This window comes from Sus scrofa, chromosome 13 (genome assembly GCF_054392235.1).
Source record: "Sus scrofa isolate SSC_HxYL_T2T_F1_AM1 chromosome 13, Sscrofa_HxYL_maternal_Yorkshire_Landrace_v2.0, whole genome shotgun sequence".
NCBI lineage: Eukaryota > Metazoa > Chordata > Mammalia > Artiodactyla > Suidae > Sus > Sus scrofa.
In genome coordinates, this window is record NC_139395.1 from 89,796,679 (window position 1) to 89,810,222 (window position 13,544).

Sequence of the window (13,544 nt, forward strand, 5' to 3'; positions counted from 1 at the left end):
TCCCAGAGGGCCTCCCTCGTGCATGCTTTGGGCGGCCCCAGCCAGCTGCTTAACCAGGGGCAGGTCACAGTTCTTCTTGGAAGCTCCAACTCTTTTTCTGCAAAAGGAGGGCCTCTCTAAGGTGTGTCCTCCCTGGAAAATCTTCACCCCCATCTGTACTAGTTATCTGTTGCTGTGTAACAAATACCACAAAGCTAGTGGGTCAAAACAACATTCATTTATTGTATCACATTCTCCTGGGACAGGAGTCTGGGCACAGCTTTCCTGGACCTCTGCTCAGAGTCTCACAAGGCTACAATTGTGGTATTGGCTGGGCTACATTTCCTTCTGGAGCCCCCCCCCCCCGCCCCTGCCCCCTGCATCAGCCCCTTCCAAACTCCCGGCTGTGGTGGTTTAACAAAACTCAGTTCCTTGTGGCTGGAGGACTGAATCCCCATTTTTTTTGGAGGCTGCTAGCCAGGGCCTGCTTTGTCCCTAGAAGCCACCCCACAGTTCCTGGCCACATGGCCCCCTCACTGCCCTCTTACCACATGGCAGCTCACTATTCCAAGGCCAGCAAGAGGAGACCTTTAACGAAACAATCATGGGAGTGACAGCGCATCATCTTTGCACTATTATATTGGCTAGAAGCATGGGTCAGCATTCCATCGGCATTCCATGGGAGGGGACCAGGCAAGGGGGTGACTCATTCAGGGTCACCTTAGGTCATATCTGTCAAACCAGGTCACATTCCTAAAAGATGTCCCCTCTAACCTTCACTCAGCCTCTGCCTCCTCTCCTGAGTTGGTGAAGTGGCTGGTTACCTGCAACAGGACCTCCATGCTTAGGACTCTGTGCTTAGGACTGAAGTTACCATCTGGCCTGTGGGTGGGCAGGGACTGTGACCACCTCACCATGCATTTCCCACAGCACTTCCAGCCCTCCCCAGAGCCGAGGTGTATGGTTGAGAGGATGCTGCTGTCCAGACCAGAACTCTGGCTTAGACGGCCCTTTAGCTGCATAATGGAGGCAGAAGGGGAACTGAGTTCTTCTGGCCTAACATCTGGGGTTCTGCCTCTTCTGATGTAGGTGGGAGAGAATGAGGGGGTGGGCTAGCTGGGCACCTTTCAGGTCTGCATTTCTCATTCTAATGTGGGCAGCAGCCTGCAGCACTTTGGCTGGATGTGGGGGAGTGATGAATTAGAATCAGGGAAGAATTTCCGGATCCTGGTGCTACAAGTAAGATCTGTTAATATCCCAAAATAAATGGCTAATTTGGGAGTGGCTTTTTTCTCCCTAAAAAGAAACCCTTCTCAGAGGTGCTCTCTTCACAGAGAGAAGCAAAGATGTCCTGGCCCCAAGGCTTGACCCTACTTGCAGCAGCCTCATCTGGGAACTGCAGGGTCCCCATGGGGCAGAGCGAACCAGCTTTGGGGAGGGAGAAACAAGGCTCACTCAGATCTGGTAGCCTGGCACTGGCAGCACTGGGCAGTGGGGCTGATGAACTTCCCCCCTCATTCCCCAGGGCAGGCGAGAGCCCTTCTCTCCAACTCTTTCTCTGCCTTGCTGGGGGCTGTCGGCCTCCTCACAGCACCAGCCCCCACCCCAATTAGTCCCATCACTCCTGTGCCCCAATATGAACCAATGTTTCCACAGGCCTCTCCAGCCTTTGATTCTATTTGGTCAGGACCCCAGGATGGACAGCACCACTGCCTAGAGCCCGGCTCCACCTGCGCTTTCTCCAGGCCAGCTACACGTGGCCAGCAGCCCTGTGACCATGGTGCAGCTGCATCTGTCTGTGTCTGGTAGGGGTGCCTCCCCTCTCTTCCCCAGCCTCCTGACTCCCTCCATTCTCCTCCCCGGGCCCCTTTCTTCCTTGGATGGGGAATTACACAAGATACATCTGTTCTGAATGCTTCACTTCATTCTCTTCAGTCTGTGCAATGTTTACTCCCACTCATCAATAGGGTCAGAAGAGGGCATTTTCTCTACCTCTCTCACCTCCACAGGGACCTGTCCCCTGTGTGGAGGCCACACTTGCAGCTCTGTGGTCCTGAATCAGGGGTCCGTCTCTTGGTCCTGGCTCTGTCCCAGGGTGGGAGCAATGGGGGGATAGGGGGGCCTGGCGGTGGTTTGAACAGGTCAAAGCTGGGCTGAGCCCCTTGTGGCTAGCTTCTGGGGGCCGTCAGCAACTCAGCAACTTGGGGCAGGGGGGACACCTCTGCTGAGCACCAGCTGAGGGCACAAGTCTCCTTACCCCTATGACCTTGCAGAGAGTTAATGTGGCCTTGCTCACAGGAGCCACTAAAACGTGTTGGGACCACTGACGAGGCATAATTAGGATACTCTCCCCACCAGCCACACTAGCAAAGGAAGACCCAGGTGGGGCTCACTAAGCTCCACAGGCATTGCCTGGGCGGAGCACAGCAGGGGCAGGGCTTTGGGAGGGGTGGGGTTTCAGGCCCTGAAAACAGACCACTGGACCAGGAGCTCGCTTCTGGGTGGGGTTTGGGTTCAGAATGGCAGCCCCCTGCCTCCCTTCCGACCCCCTGGCTCTCACCCTTTGCATTTTGTGTAACCAGCTTAAGATCAGGTTTCTGTTCCCAAGGTGGGGAGGGAGGCTCTTCCCCACACAGCCCTCCCTCAAGTCCTCAAGGACCCCTGAGCCTGTTGGGGAGCCAGAAACCGGCAGAGAAGAGTGAGAGAATCCGTGGAAGAAAGCGAAGGAGGTGAGTCAGATGTCTGTGGGAAGAGGAGGCCAACAAGGGAGGGAGTGATAGGAGGCTGCACAAGAGCGTTGGGGCTCACACACCCAATGGCCAGCTTCTCCCCAGATGGTACATCCTGCCCTGAGCAGGGGGCAGAGGGGAAGAGCCTAGAAGGGCTGCCAGCAGTCCAGGAGCCCCCAGGGCATTGTGGAGGCCAGAGGATGGACAGGCTTAAGGCAGCCAGGTGGGTACATCTAGGGACAAAAGCCCCTCTTCTACAACCATTCCTCAGTCCTCACCTGACAGAAAAAATCAAGAAAAGATAGGAGTTCCTGCTGTGGTGCAGCGGGTTAAGGATCCAACATTGCCACAGCTGTGGCTCAAGTCGCAGCTGCGGCTTAGATTCAGTCCTGGGCCTGGGAACTTCCATGTGCTGAGTGTGTGGTCATAAAATTAAAATATATATTTTAATTCAGGGCCAGAAAGAAACTCAAGCTGACACCTCTTCCAAAGCCCTCCTCTAAATTCCATCCTCTCAACTTTCCCAGCCGGCCTGGTTCAGGCTACCCGGATATCCTGCCTGCTATCGGGTTGCATCCTCGTCTTCTAACCCATGGGCATGTCTCTCCTTGGTTAACATCCCCCCAATGTCAGGAGGTCCTAGACTCCTGTGTGGGGCCTGACCCTGCTTCCCCAGGTGCAATTCCTTCTTCCACCATGTTCTGCCCACCCCACGCCAGAGCCCAGCCACGTGGCCCACACCCATAAGAGCCCTCAGCCTTGGCACAGCTGGGCCCTCTGCTCATGATGCCTCTCTCCTTGCCTGTTGGTGAATTCCTGCTCACTGTGCATGACCTCCTCCAGGAAGCCCTCCCTGACTCCCCAGCAGACCACGCCCACAGTCTTGCTTGTGTATTTAATATTCTCATCAACACTGCCTGAGCCTCACTACCCACTCACCTTGGGCCAAGCACTGCTCTAGTCAAGACATTGTAGAGCCTCTTGCAATCCCCAAGCCATGTCCTTGGGGAAGTGCTTCACTGCTCAGTGAAGTTGAGGTGCTCTGCCTGTGAGCAGCTGTGGGGTCCTGGGGGTCAGGGTGAGTCTGCCCCCCTCTGCCAGGCTGGGCAGTGGGGAAAACGCCAGCCAGGGGGTCAAAGACCCAGGGCTCCTTCCCAGCTCAGCAGGAGTGGCTTCTGCCCTCTGTGCAAATGCCCTTGCCTCTCAGAACCTCACTTCCTTCATCTATAAAGTGGGACAAGCAGCTTTGCCTGTCAGATCACAAGGACACGTGCCCTGCAGCTCACTACACAAAAAGAGTCCATTCCATCAGTGATTCTCCAAACCTTGTTCCACCGCTTCTCTTCCGTTCCTACCTCTACAAAGGGGTGGGGATCACAGTCAGTATTTCATTAACAATATTACCTCTCACTGGCGCATTTAACATATGCCATGTATTGATGTATTCAATCTTCATGAAAGTCCAACTAGGTCATGAATACCCTATTGTCTGGAGGAGGAAAATAGGCACAGGGGGTCCTGTTACATCTCAACACACAGAAAGTGAGGGCCGGCCTGGGGTGGAAGGCTGGGGCTCAGGAGGACAGTGCAGGTGATGGAGTTGGAGTAGGAGCGGGGACTGGGTCAACAGGCCTGCTGAGTCTGCTGGGGACACTGCATATCCCTCTTGGCTCTGGCCCTTTCCCAGCCCTTCCTGCTTACCGCCCACCCACCTGGCTGCAGAAGGAAGTGTCCTGGCGTAGGAGTTCCTGGGAGCTGTCTCCCCTTCTGCCGTCCTCATCATGGGTCCTCTCTGTATGGAATAAATGCCTGCCCCTGCAGGCAAGAAGGGCAGTACAGCCCCATCCCTGTTGCCTGGCAACCTGAGCCAAACAACATCATCAGAAGGGATGAGCCAGAGCACTCTGGGGGCACAGAAGGGAGGGCTGGACCCAGGCAGGTGGGCCTGGAATGCTGGTGGGGAGAAGAGGGGGCAGACTGGAGATCGCCGGTGTTCAGGGCAGTTCAGGGGGAAACAGGGGGCAGAGGCCCTGATCCCACGCCTTCATCCCTGCAGCAACTCTCACCAGTGCCATGTCCAGGCTGGGTGTGTGACTGGCTCTGTATCACACCCTAAGCTGGCACTGAATTATACAACCAGCTAGAGCTTCGCTGGCCCAAGTGATCACTGAATGCGACAGCCTCCAGGGACACTGCCAAAAAGCCAAAGATGGGCTGGGGCTTTTCCAGCCACACAGCCAGCTGTGGTGGGTGGGGGGTGGAGGGGCAGACTCCAGACAGAATCGGGGTCTCCAGGGCCCCGATATCTCCAGGCCTGGAGGGAGGATGAGGATGGGTTACCCCAGAGCAGGTGGGAACCAGGTGCTCAGTGTGACAGGTTCTTCCCTGCTTAGTAGTTAGTTCTCAGCTGGAACCTGAGGAGCAGCCTTTCTCCGCGGCAGGGGGCGCTGCTCACTAGAGGGGCTCTCGCTGCCCCGGCTTCTATCAGCTCCCTTCAAACCGTCTCAGACAAGCAGCTCATTCTGTGTGAGAACAGAGGAGCTATGCACTCTCAGCCCCTTCAGCTCCACGCGGAGACCCTGCTTCCTTCCTGGAGCCCACTGAATGCCCTCCTCCCTCTCAGGGCCCCATGCCCCTTGCCAGCCCAGGGAACTCAAAGGCCTCTTCCCGCCCACCCCACGCGGTGCTCACGGGCTCCTCTTCAGCAAAGGCTTTGGTACCTAACTCTCTAGGAAGCATCTACAGCGGACCTCATGTCCATAAAGCCTTAGTGTTCTTCTCTCCCCTGTTCCCCACTGCTGGGCCTGAGCCTGTCTTGAGGCATGAGGCCCAAGAGTTCACTGTTTCTCTTGGTGACCTGGGCTTGGATTCGAATCTTGCTACATGGGCAGGGAGTCCTTGGGCCTGAGCACCTCTCCCACTGAGTCTCTGCCTCCTGGTCTGCAAAACAAGGTGAACCCCATGCCTACCACAGGGTGCTGGGAAGATGACCATGCCTGCGTGGAGCCTCAGGCATGGTGGGTTTTCTTAAATGCCACCCAGGTTAACTGGGGGAAGGACACAGGAACCCAGGAGGGGTCCCTCTTGTCAGGCAGCCTGGGCACAGTCTGGACCCTTCCCCATCGACCCTCCTCCCCAAGGCCCTAGGAGGAGGGCTAAAGTCCCAGCTCATGGCCGAGCCAGCCAGTGTCTGTGACCTGCTCTCACCTCATCTCCAGCCACAGAGGGCAACTGGGTGAGCCAGTTACCCCAATGCTAGAAATCTCTTTCTCTAGGGAAATCCCACTAAGGCAACAAGCCCCCCTGCCAACTGCCCCAGCCCCGGAAGAAAGCTGTGGTCTCCAGGCAAGAAGGCACCCAAATGATGTCTTCCTCCCTTGCCTGTCCACCGCCCACAGCACCTGCAGGGGCTCCAGGCTGCCATTCTTCTAATGCATCTTCTGGAAGTAACCTTTAAAGGCTCTTTTCTGTCAGGGGTGAGGAATCATCTACTTTCTCCTGAACCCAGGTCTGTCCCCCGGGTTATGTCACCCCCTGGGAACTGGTGGTACCTGGCACAAGACACGTGGTTGAGTCACCCACACTCCCACTGGCCTTGTTACCAAGAGACTGGGATAAATGTGCTTTTCTACTAAAAATAAATCACTTTACTAAAACGATAACATATCCATGGCAGTGAAATTTTACTTTTTAAAAAAGAGCCCACTTCGTTCAGGGCCAAAGTTGCCAAAACAATAAAGGGAATTGGAAAGTTCAAGTTCAGGAAAGGACCTCTCAGGAGTCCTTGGGCATCTCCGTCCTTTCCTGCCCTGCTCCTGGAAGCCAAGACTGGCTTCCTCACCATCATAGTCCCCTCAGGGCTTAAGTGCCCAGCGCTGCCTGGGGCCCCCTTTCCCAGCAGCCTGTCTTTTGGGCTCTAACAAAAGATGCCCATCTCAGGGCGTGTCGGGCACTTCTCCCTGGCAACCTCCCCCATCTTCCCTGGGGAGAAACAGAAAAGGACGACAGACAGACACACACACAGACAGCGGTGGAAAGGCCTAGCACAGCTTTTCCGATATGCCACCCCCCGATGTTAATGAATTTTGCCATCCTACCCACCCTTTCCTCACCTTCCCCAATGGCTCTGTCCATCCAGTTCTCTAAATTATTTACACTGAGACCTGACAGCCCTTGCACATTCAATGGCTCATTCATTCCGCAACAGTGGAAGACATGGGCTGGGGAGGACAGGGACGCTCTGCAGCCTGGATGGGACACAGATGGTACCCCCTCGGGCCTGCCCTGGGCGAGTCTGCAATGTCAAGGCAACACCTACAAGGATAAATATTCATGGGCTGATTTTAGGGATGTAATAAGTATCAAAAGGACAATGAGGTTATTTTGTTATATTTTAATGGCATTCATTATAATTTGGAGGCTGCAAACAATCATGATAATCAGACCACGCAACCAATGGTAATTGCTATTACATCTGCACTGCCGGAACACGCCCTCAGACTTTCTTCTCTTCTGCTAGTTCCCGAGCATCTATCATCAGCCCTGAGGGTGCCACTTTCCTCTGATGCCAAGTACAAGTTAATTCTCATCCTGGTGTCTGACTGTCTATCTCACCTCACACATCGCTCTTTAAACAGATAAAGCAAAGGTTCTGGGTCTGCACCCCAGATCCAAGGTTCCCTCTCATTCTAGCCACGGAGGCAGGGAGAAAAACTGGGAAGAGAGAGACTGAGGCACAGAGCGGCTTGTGATTTCCTCCAGATCGCCACGGGCACTCTGTGGGGCCTGGAGCCGTCCCTTCTGCCACAGCACTGGTGGCCTTGCTGCTTTTCTCACAGGTGGTGGGGGGGATCAGGGTGCCCTGAGAAATTCAGCTTCCGTGAGAGGAACGGTGAGTTGGGCATGACCAACGCTAAATGATCCAATCCCTCTGTGAAAGACTTTTAAGTGTGGCAGATAAAAATCCTCTAGCTTGAGAAAGTGGCCGGTGTCAGGATAAAGAATCCTGTTTCAAAGCCGCTTTGACGCCCTTCGCTTTCCATTTACTGATGGGCCATCAGCAAATCCCACACAGCAAAGATCTCTCGTCATTTGCCATTTTCGAGATGTTTAGTGAGCATGAACCTCCTGCAGGCAGGGGGTGGGGAAGATGACTAAGATCTAGTCACCTTAAGGTGCTGAAATCTGCCCTTAGGAAGCTTAAAATTCAGTTAGGATTTTTGTACCTAAAAAAAGTTTAAAAGTGTTTAAAAATCCTGAGTAACCTAGACAACAGAGGTCTTGGGGTGGCCCGTGATTTATTTTATTATTTTATTTTTGTCTTTTTAGGGCCACACCCACGGCATATGGAGGTTCCCAGGCTAGGGGTCGCATCAGAGCTATAGCCACCACCTATGCCACAGCCACAGCAATGCGGGATCCCAGCCACATCTGGGACCTACACCACAGCTCATAGCAGTGCCAGATCCTTAACCCACTGAGCGAGGCCAGGGATCGAACCTGCATCCTTTTGTACACTGGTCAGGTTCTTAACCCACTGAGCAGCAACGGGAACTCCCCCGTGATTATTTTTAAAAATGCTCGGGAGAAAACAGCTCAGCCCATGGGGAGTGCTCAGGTGGGCCGGGCACAGCGGGGCCAGCAGGCCTGGGAGGCGGTGAGAGGAGCAAACTTCTGGCCTGGGCCTCAGGCGTAACCACCAAGCCAGCGGTGGGCTCCCTGTGTGGCCGTGGCAGTGTGCATGGTGGGAAGGCAGGGCTCAGGCTGGGCCCCGCTATGGGTGGGGAGGGTCAGGAAAGCAAGGCAGTGAAAGCGGAGGGCCAGCCCCTTCCTTGTCAGCAGCAAACCAGATGCCTGCAGGTCACCGTCTTCCTCCTGCTCCCCACCCCATATGCTTTTTCTACAAAGCGGGGAGAAGAACCACAAAGCTCCCTGGAGAGGGTAGGCCCCTTGCAAGACCTGCCTCCTGCACTCGGACTAAAGAGGCCGTACCAGCGTGCTGCCTATGGAAGCGTCTCCTCCTCTGAAGACTTTAGAGGGCACCTCTGACACCTGCCCCCAAGGTGGTAGGATGCCCTTCTATGCACTTACAGCAGCTGCTCCTCCCTGTCTCAGCTCTTACAGACCTTTACTGTAATTATAGCCGCAGATGTCTGTGCTCCCCAGTGGACCATAAGTTCCATGAGGCAGGGATACACTCAGAGATCTGATTGAATGAATAAATGGATGCTGGGAGGAGAAAGGGAGGGAGGGGGATGGGAGAAAGAGAGTGGGATGGTTAAACAAATGACTAAACGACCAACGCTGCCTGCAGGGTCACTGTGCTGCACAAGTCCAGGGATGCCGCTGATGCTGTGCTCAACATGAAGGCACTTCCAGCAGCACAGCTGCCGGGGTGTGGGGGCGGGGGGGGGGGACAGGGAGGTGGCCAGTCAGAAGGAGAAGCTGGCCTGTTGGCCTCAGCCTGGGGAAGTCAATTGAACTTGCGTCCAAAAATCTGCCTGCTTCGGCTGGAGGAGTCTCGGGAAGGGAACGGGGCAGAGGCCAGAGCACGGCAGATACAGCTCACTCTTTCCTCCCCACCACACACAAACACACACACACACACACACAGCCCAGAGCGAAGCCAGAGCCCCACAGATGCCATCAGAACTCAGGAGGAGAGTGTGTCCCGCAGGCTGCATCCCTCCTCAGACACTCATCAGCTCATACCTGCTCATGCCTGCCTTCTCTGGATGCCACCAAGTGCCCAAGTCAGGACTGGTGTGCATCACCCTCTCCCTCTGTCCTCTACCACTGCCATCAGCACAGGGGACAGCCAGCAGGCCTAGAGAGGATTGTAGAGCCTCCCTTCTGCAAGGAAACCCTTCATCCTGAGGCCCCAGCTCTCTCCCACACACCCTCGCCCTGCCAGGCTGACACTGTCAGCCAGCCTGTATGCCACGCTCCAGGGCCCAGCATTCCTTCTGCAGCTGGGAAGAGGCACTCTCTCCTGGATAGATGTGTTCTCTCCTGAGTGGCTCCTTGAGGCTTCCCACCCAAACCTGGTCTCCAATATCTCCGAAGGCACCTCTTCATCACTGGGCTCCAGGCCAGGCACTCCTCTCTGGGTCCAGCTGTCCCCACCCACTGCCAGGCACAGTGGGTGAACGAGAGAAGGCCATAGTCCTCCAGCCCTTTTCCCCTGGCCCCTTTCCAGGGGACTCAGCCCATGTTGTTCTAGAAGTCTCTGTTGTGCTCAGCAGACCCAAGCTGCCCATGTACAGAAGGGAAGAGACCTCTGAGGTCACACAGGGAGGGAGAGCCAGGGTGGGGGGGAGGGCCAGACTTCAGCAGCTCCCTCTACCACAGAGGCTGCAGAGGATGTGAGACAAAGGACCAACCCATGTAAAAGCGCAAGCAGGCAAGATGGAAGGCATGGCAATGCCCCGGTTCCACCAGACTCAGGGATGCACAGGTCCCCTACCTAACTCAGGGACCCAACCCACTAATGACACAACAAAGTGGGAGGAGACTTTTCAGGACCCTAGGGTTCCCTGCCAGAAGGAACCAGAGTGGCTAATAGCCAGTCTCACTGATAGCAGTGCCTTTTCCCTAATGACCATGTTCAAGGGCCCAGAAACCATGCTCTCAACCAACAAGCCTGGCATCCCCACCAGGTCACCCAGCCCAGCCACAAGCCTGGCCCAATAACGACAACCCTCACCCCTCTTCAGAAAGCTCCCCAAAGCTTGGCTTCCTCAATTCAAGGTCACCTTATTTCCCAATGACATTTTAGTGACTGGGAACAGGAGACAGGGGTTTCAGTCCCTGAAGTTTTCACAACTCACCATAGGATCCTGGGTCCACAGCCCATTCCTGGGGTCAAACATCCCATATAAACATGCTGGGAGGTGTGGCTCATGCTCTGAAGCCTTCAGCTCTCATTTCTGTGATTTTTAGGTGCAAAGGGGGTTTGTAGTGCTCAGAAGGGGTCTCAGCCCATCAGGGATTCTTCCTTCAAACACACCAGAGACATTGTTCTCATCAACTGAAGCATGTTCTTGGAATAAACGAGTGTTTGTTGAGAATCTCCCACAGTCCAGAGGCATTAGGGAAACATGAACGGGTAAGAGAACTACCCTCAGGCAACCATCTTACAGAGACATATCTAAGATTCAGAGAGACCTGGAAATTCGCTCATGGGAACACAGCTAAGAATTCAACTCCCAGGGCTCCAGGCCCAGTAAAACTAAATTGGATGCGAAGACCACCCTTCCCCGCAAATCCCTTTAGACACAAAGAAAAGTTAAAAACTGGAATCTACTGTAAAGATCAGAAACACAGAGTCCAGGACACAGAGCTGGCTGGTTGAGTTGAGATTGTTCTGAAATGCCCAGCCTGGCCCCCAAATCCATGTCAGAGCTTGACCACTTTCATACACCCTTCTCTGATCATCCCTCCATTCCGAGTAATGAGCAGCACCAGGCAGGAGACTGCCATGTGACCTCAACAACCCTCATGTTCACCCATCACAGTAGCGCTGTTCCCAGAGCCCACCAGGTCCTCCCAAGGTTGTGTGTGTCTTGGCCCATTGTGCTGACAGGCATCAAACCAGGTGAACGCGACTGGTAGAGCTGGGGGTTCTGCCCCCAGGACAGCTTCTCCCAGAGCAGAGCTGGTCAGGGCCCAGTTTGTTTCCCTGCAGCTCCAGGTGAAAGGCCTTTGCAGGGATGCTCTAAGAACCACTCCTTCTACAAGTGTCAGAGGCTCCAGGCTCCTCAATCAGATCTTCCCACCTTGGGACTAACCTGGGTTTCAGAGATGCTCTCCCCTGGGAGGCTACTGGGCAGCACGGAAGCTGTTTGTCTCCCCCTCCCCCAGCCCCTGGCCCGCTGCCACGGTGACCTCCCCTCCCCCAAGAAGGGCGGTGAGCTGGGAGGTGGGGGTGGGAAGGAGCCGCCGCCAACGCTCTGGGGAGGGGTGCTGGGAAGCCAGGCAGGGCGTGTCGTCTGGTCCTTTCTTTGCCCGGCACTGGGCTTCACAGCTCTAGGTGAGAGGCGCCCCCCTTACCATCCGGCAAATCTGCCTCGCACTGGGGACCCTTGCTGTCATCGCCCAAATCCCTGAGCCCCAAAGGGTCTAACACACACTGGCGAAGGGCAGCGGGTCTAGAACCTTCTGTGCCCAGTCGGACGTAAGCCAGGGGAGGTAGGCGCCCTGTTCCCCCACCACCTGCATCCGCTCTTTCCAGAAGAGACAGTATCCGTCTTTCCCCTGCAGCGGTCTGCCCCCGGGCCTGGACGTGCCCGTAATTACCGTTGCAGGGCAAAGGCCTCAGGGAACCCCTCTGGTGCCGCGGGGTGGGGAGAGGGCAGACGCCAGCCCAGTCTCGTTCTCCAAAGAGGGGCGCCCGTCCTCCCCGCGCCCCTCGCCGGCGCCCCGCCACCTGCGCCGTCGCCCGCAGCCGGTGCCGCAGTGCGAGCGAGCCAGCGAGCCCGGAGCCTTCACGCCTCGGCCGGCGCCGCCGAGCGAGCCGCCGCCCTCCCGCCTCCCCGCCGCGCCGCACCTGCACCCGCACCCCAAGCCCCCACCTCAGATCCCATCCTCGCCCCCATCTCTGGCCCAGCGCCTCCTCGGTCCTTACCCTAGTTCCCTCCTCTGCCCGGCCCCACCCGAGCCGGCCAGGACTTCCCCATCCCCATCCCTTGCCTCCACCCCGGCATGGAGGGCCCTTTCCCAGCCGGGGCCGGGGTCCCAGTAGGGTGGATGATTTGGCGGCGGGGGTCGACTGGGCGCCAAGCCAAGAGAATAAGCAGGGCACTTACCGCTCTGCTCCCCTAGGAACACCAACTTGAATTTTCTCAGTGGGTTCCCAAAATCTCCCCCTGCGGACATGGTGCTGGCAGTCTGGGCTAGGAGAGGAAGAGGAGGAGAAGCGAAGGAGCAGGGAGGGGAGAGGAGGAGGGCGAGGGGAGGCGGCCGGCGGTGCGGGAGCCGGAGGGGGAAGGGCTGGCTGCGCGCGTCCCTGTCTCCCCAGCTGCGTCCCGGCCCCGGCCTGCGGCTGCGTGTCCGGCGGCGGAGGAGGAGGAGGAGGAGAAAAAGGAGGAGGAGGAAGAAGGCTGGGGCTGGGCTGCCGCGGGCGGCGCTTGATGCGGTGCGAGGGGCGCGCTCTGGACGCCCGAGGCGCTGCGCGGACAGCGAGGCGCAGGCGGAGCCGGGGCGCAGGGAAGGCGCGCGGGGCGGAGGAGCGCTCTCCCGAGCCGCACCAGTCGGCTCCCCCTCCCGCCTCTCTCCTCTGTCCGCGCCTGCGCTCTGCGCGCTCCCCAGCCTCTGATGTCATGCGGGGCTCGCGGCGCTGCGGGGCTGGGGGGCCTCCGCCCACCCACCTACCCGGAACCGTCACCCGGGCGTGAGAGAACCGCCTCGCAGTGAGTCCGTGAGGCCCCCGAAATGGGCCCTCTCTGGTTGCCCCACTACGTTTGTCTTCCCTACTCTACCGCTCCTTTGAATCCAGAAAATGACGTGAAATTGTCAAGGGACATTTGTTTCTGGTCTTTTAAACCTAGATGCTAGTCCCTTCTTCCACCTCCTGCGACACCGATGCACTCAGCGCAGCCATCGAGAGGGCGAAAGAAAGGGAGTAGGGGGTGAGCCAGGGTGTGGTGGGCCATGTGGGCGCAGACGGGCTTTACTGTCATCTTGTGCATCTCCGGCCCTCCCTCCCCTCCCTAGGGCCAGATCCCTCCTCTTGGGGGCCTCTGTGGGGTCACGGGTGTTCGGGCAGACGTGGCCCGCGAAAGAGTAGACGCCAGTAAAGAGCGCACCTACCTCAAACCTACCGCTCCTAAAGATCAT

The 13,544-nt window shown here is 56.8% G+C and overlaps 1 protein-coding gene across 1 annotated transcript in view; it reads right to left on the minus strand.

Annotated features, from left to right (window-relative positions):
- RAB6B (RAB6B, member RAS oncogene family) overlaps positions 1–12,980 on the minus strand; it is a 62,814-nt gene extending 49,834 nt beyond the window's left edge. The window contains exon 1 of the mRNA XM_003132428.6: positions 12,515–12,980. Within this exon, the coding sequence (XP_003132476.1) occupies positions 12,515–12,584 (70 nt within the window). The 5' untranslated portion in view covers positions 12,585–12,980. The remainder of the gene's footprint in view (positions 1–12,514) is intronic.
- Between the last annotated feature and the right edge of the window lie 564 nt (positions 12,981–13,544).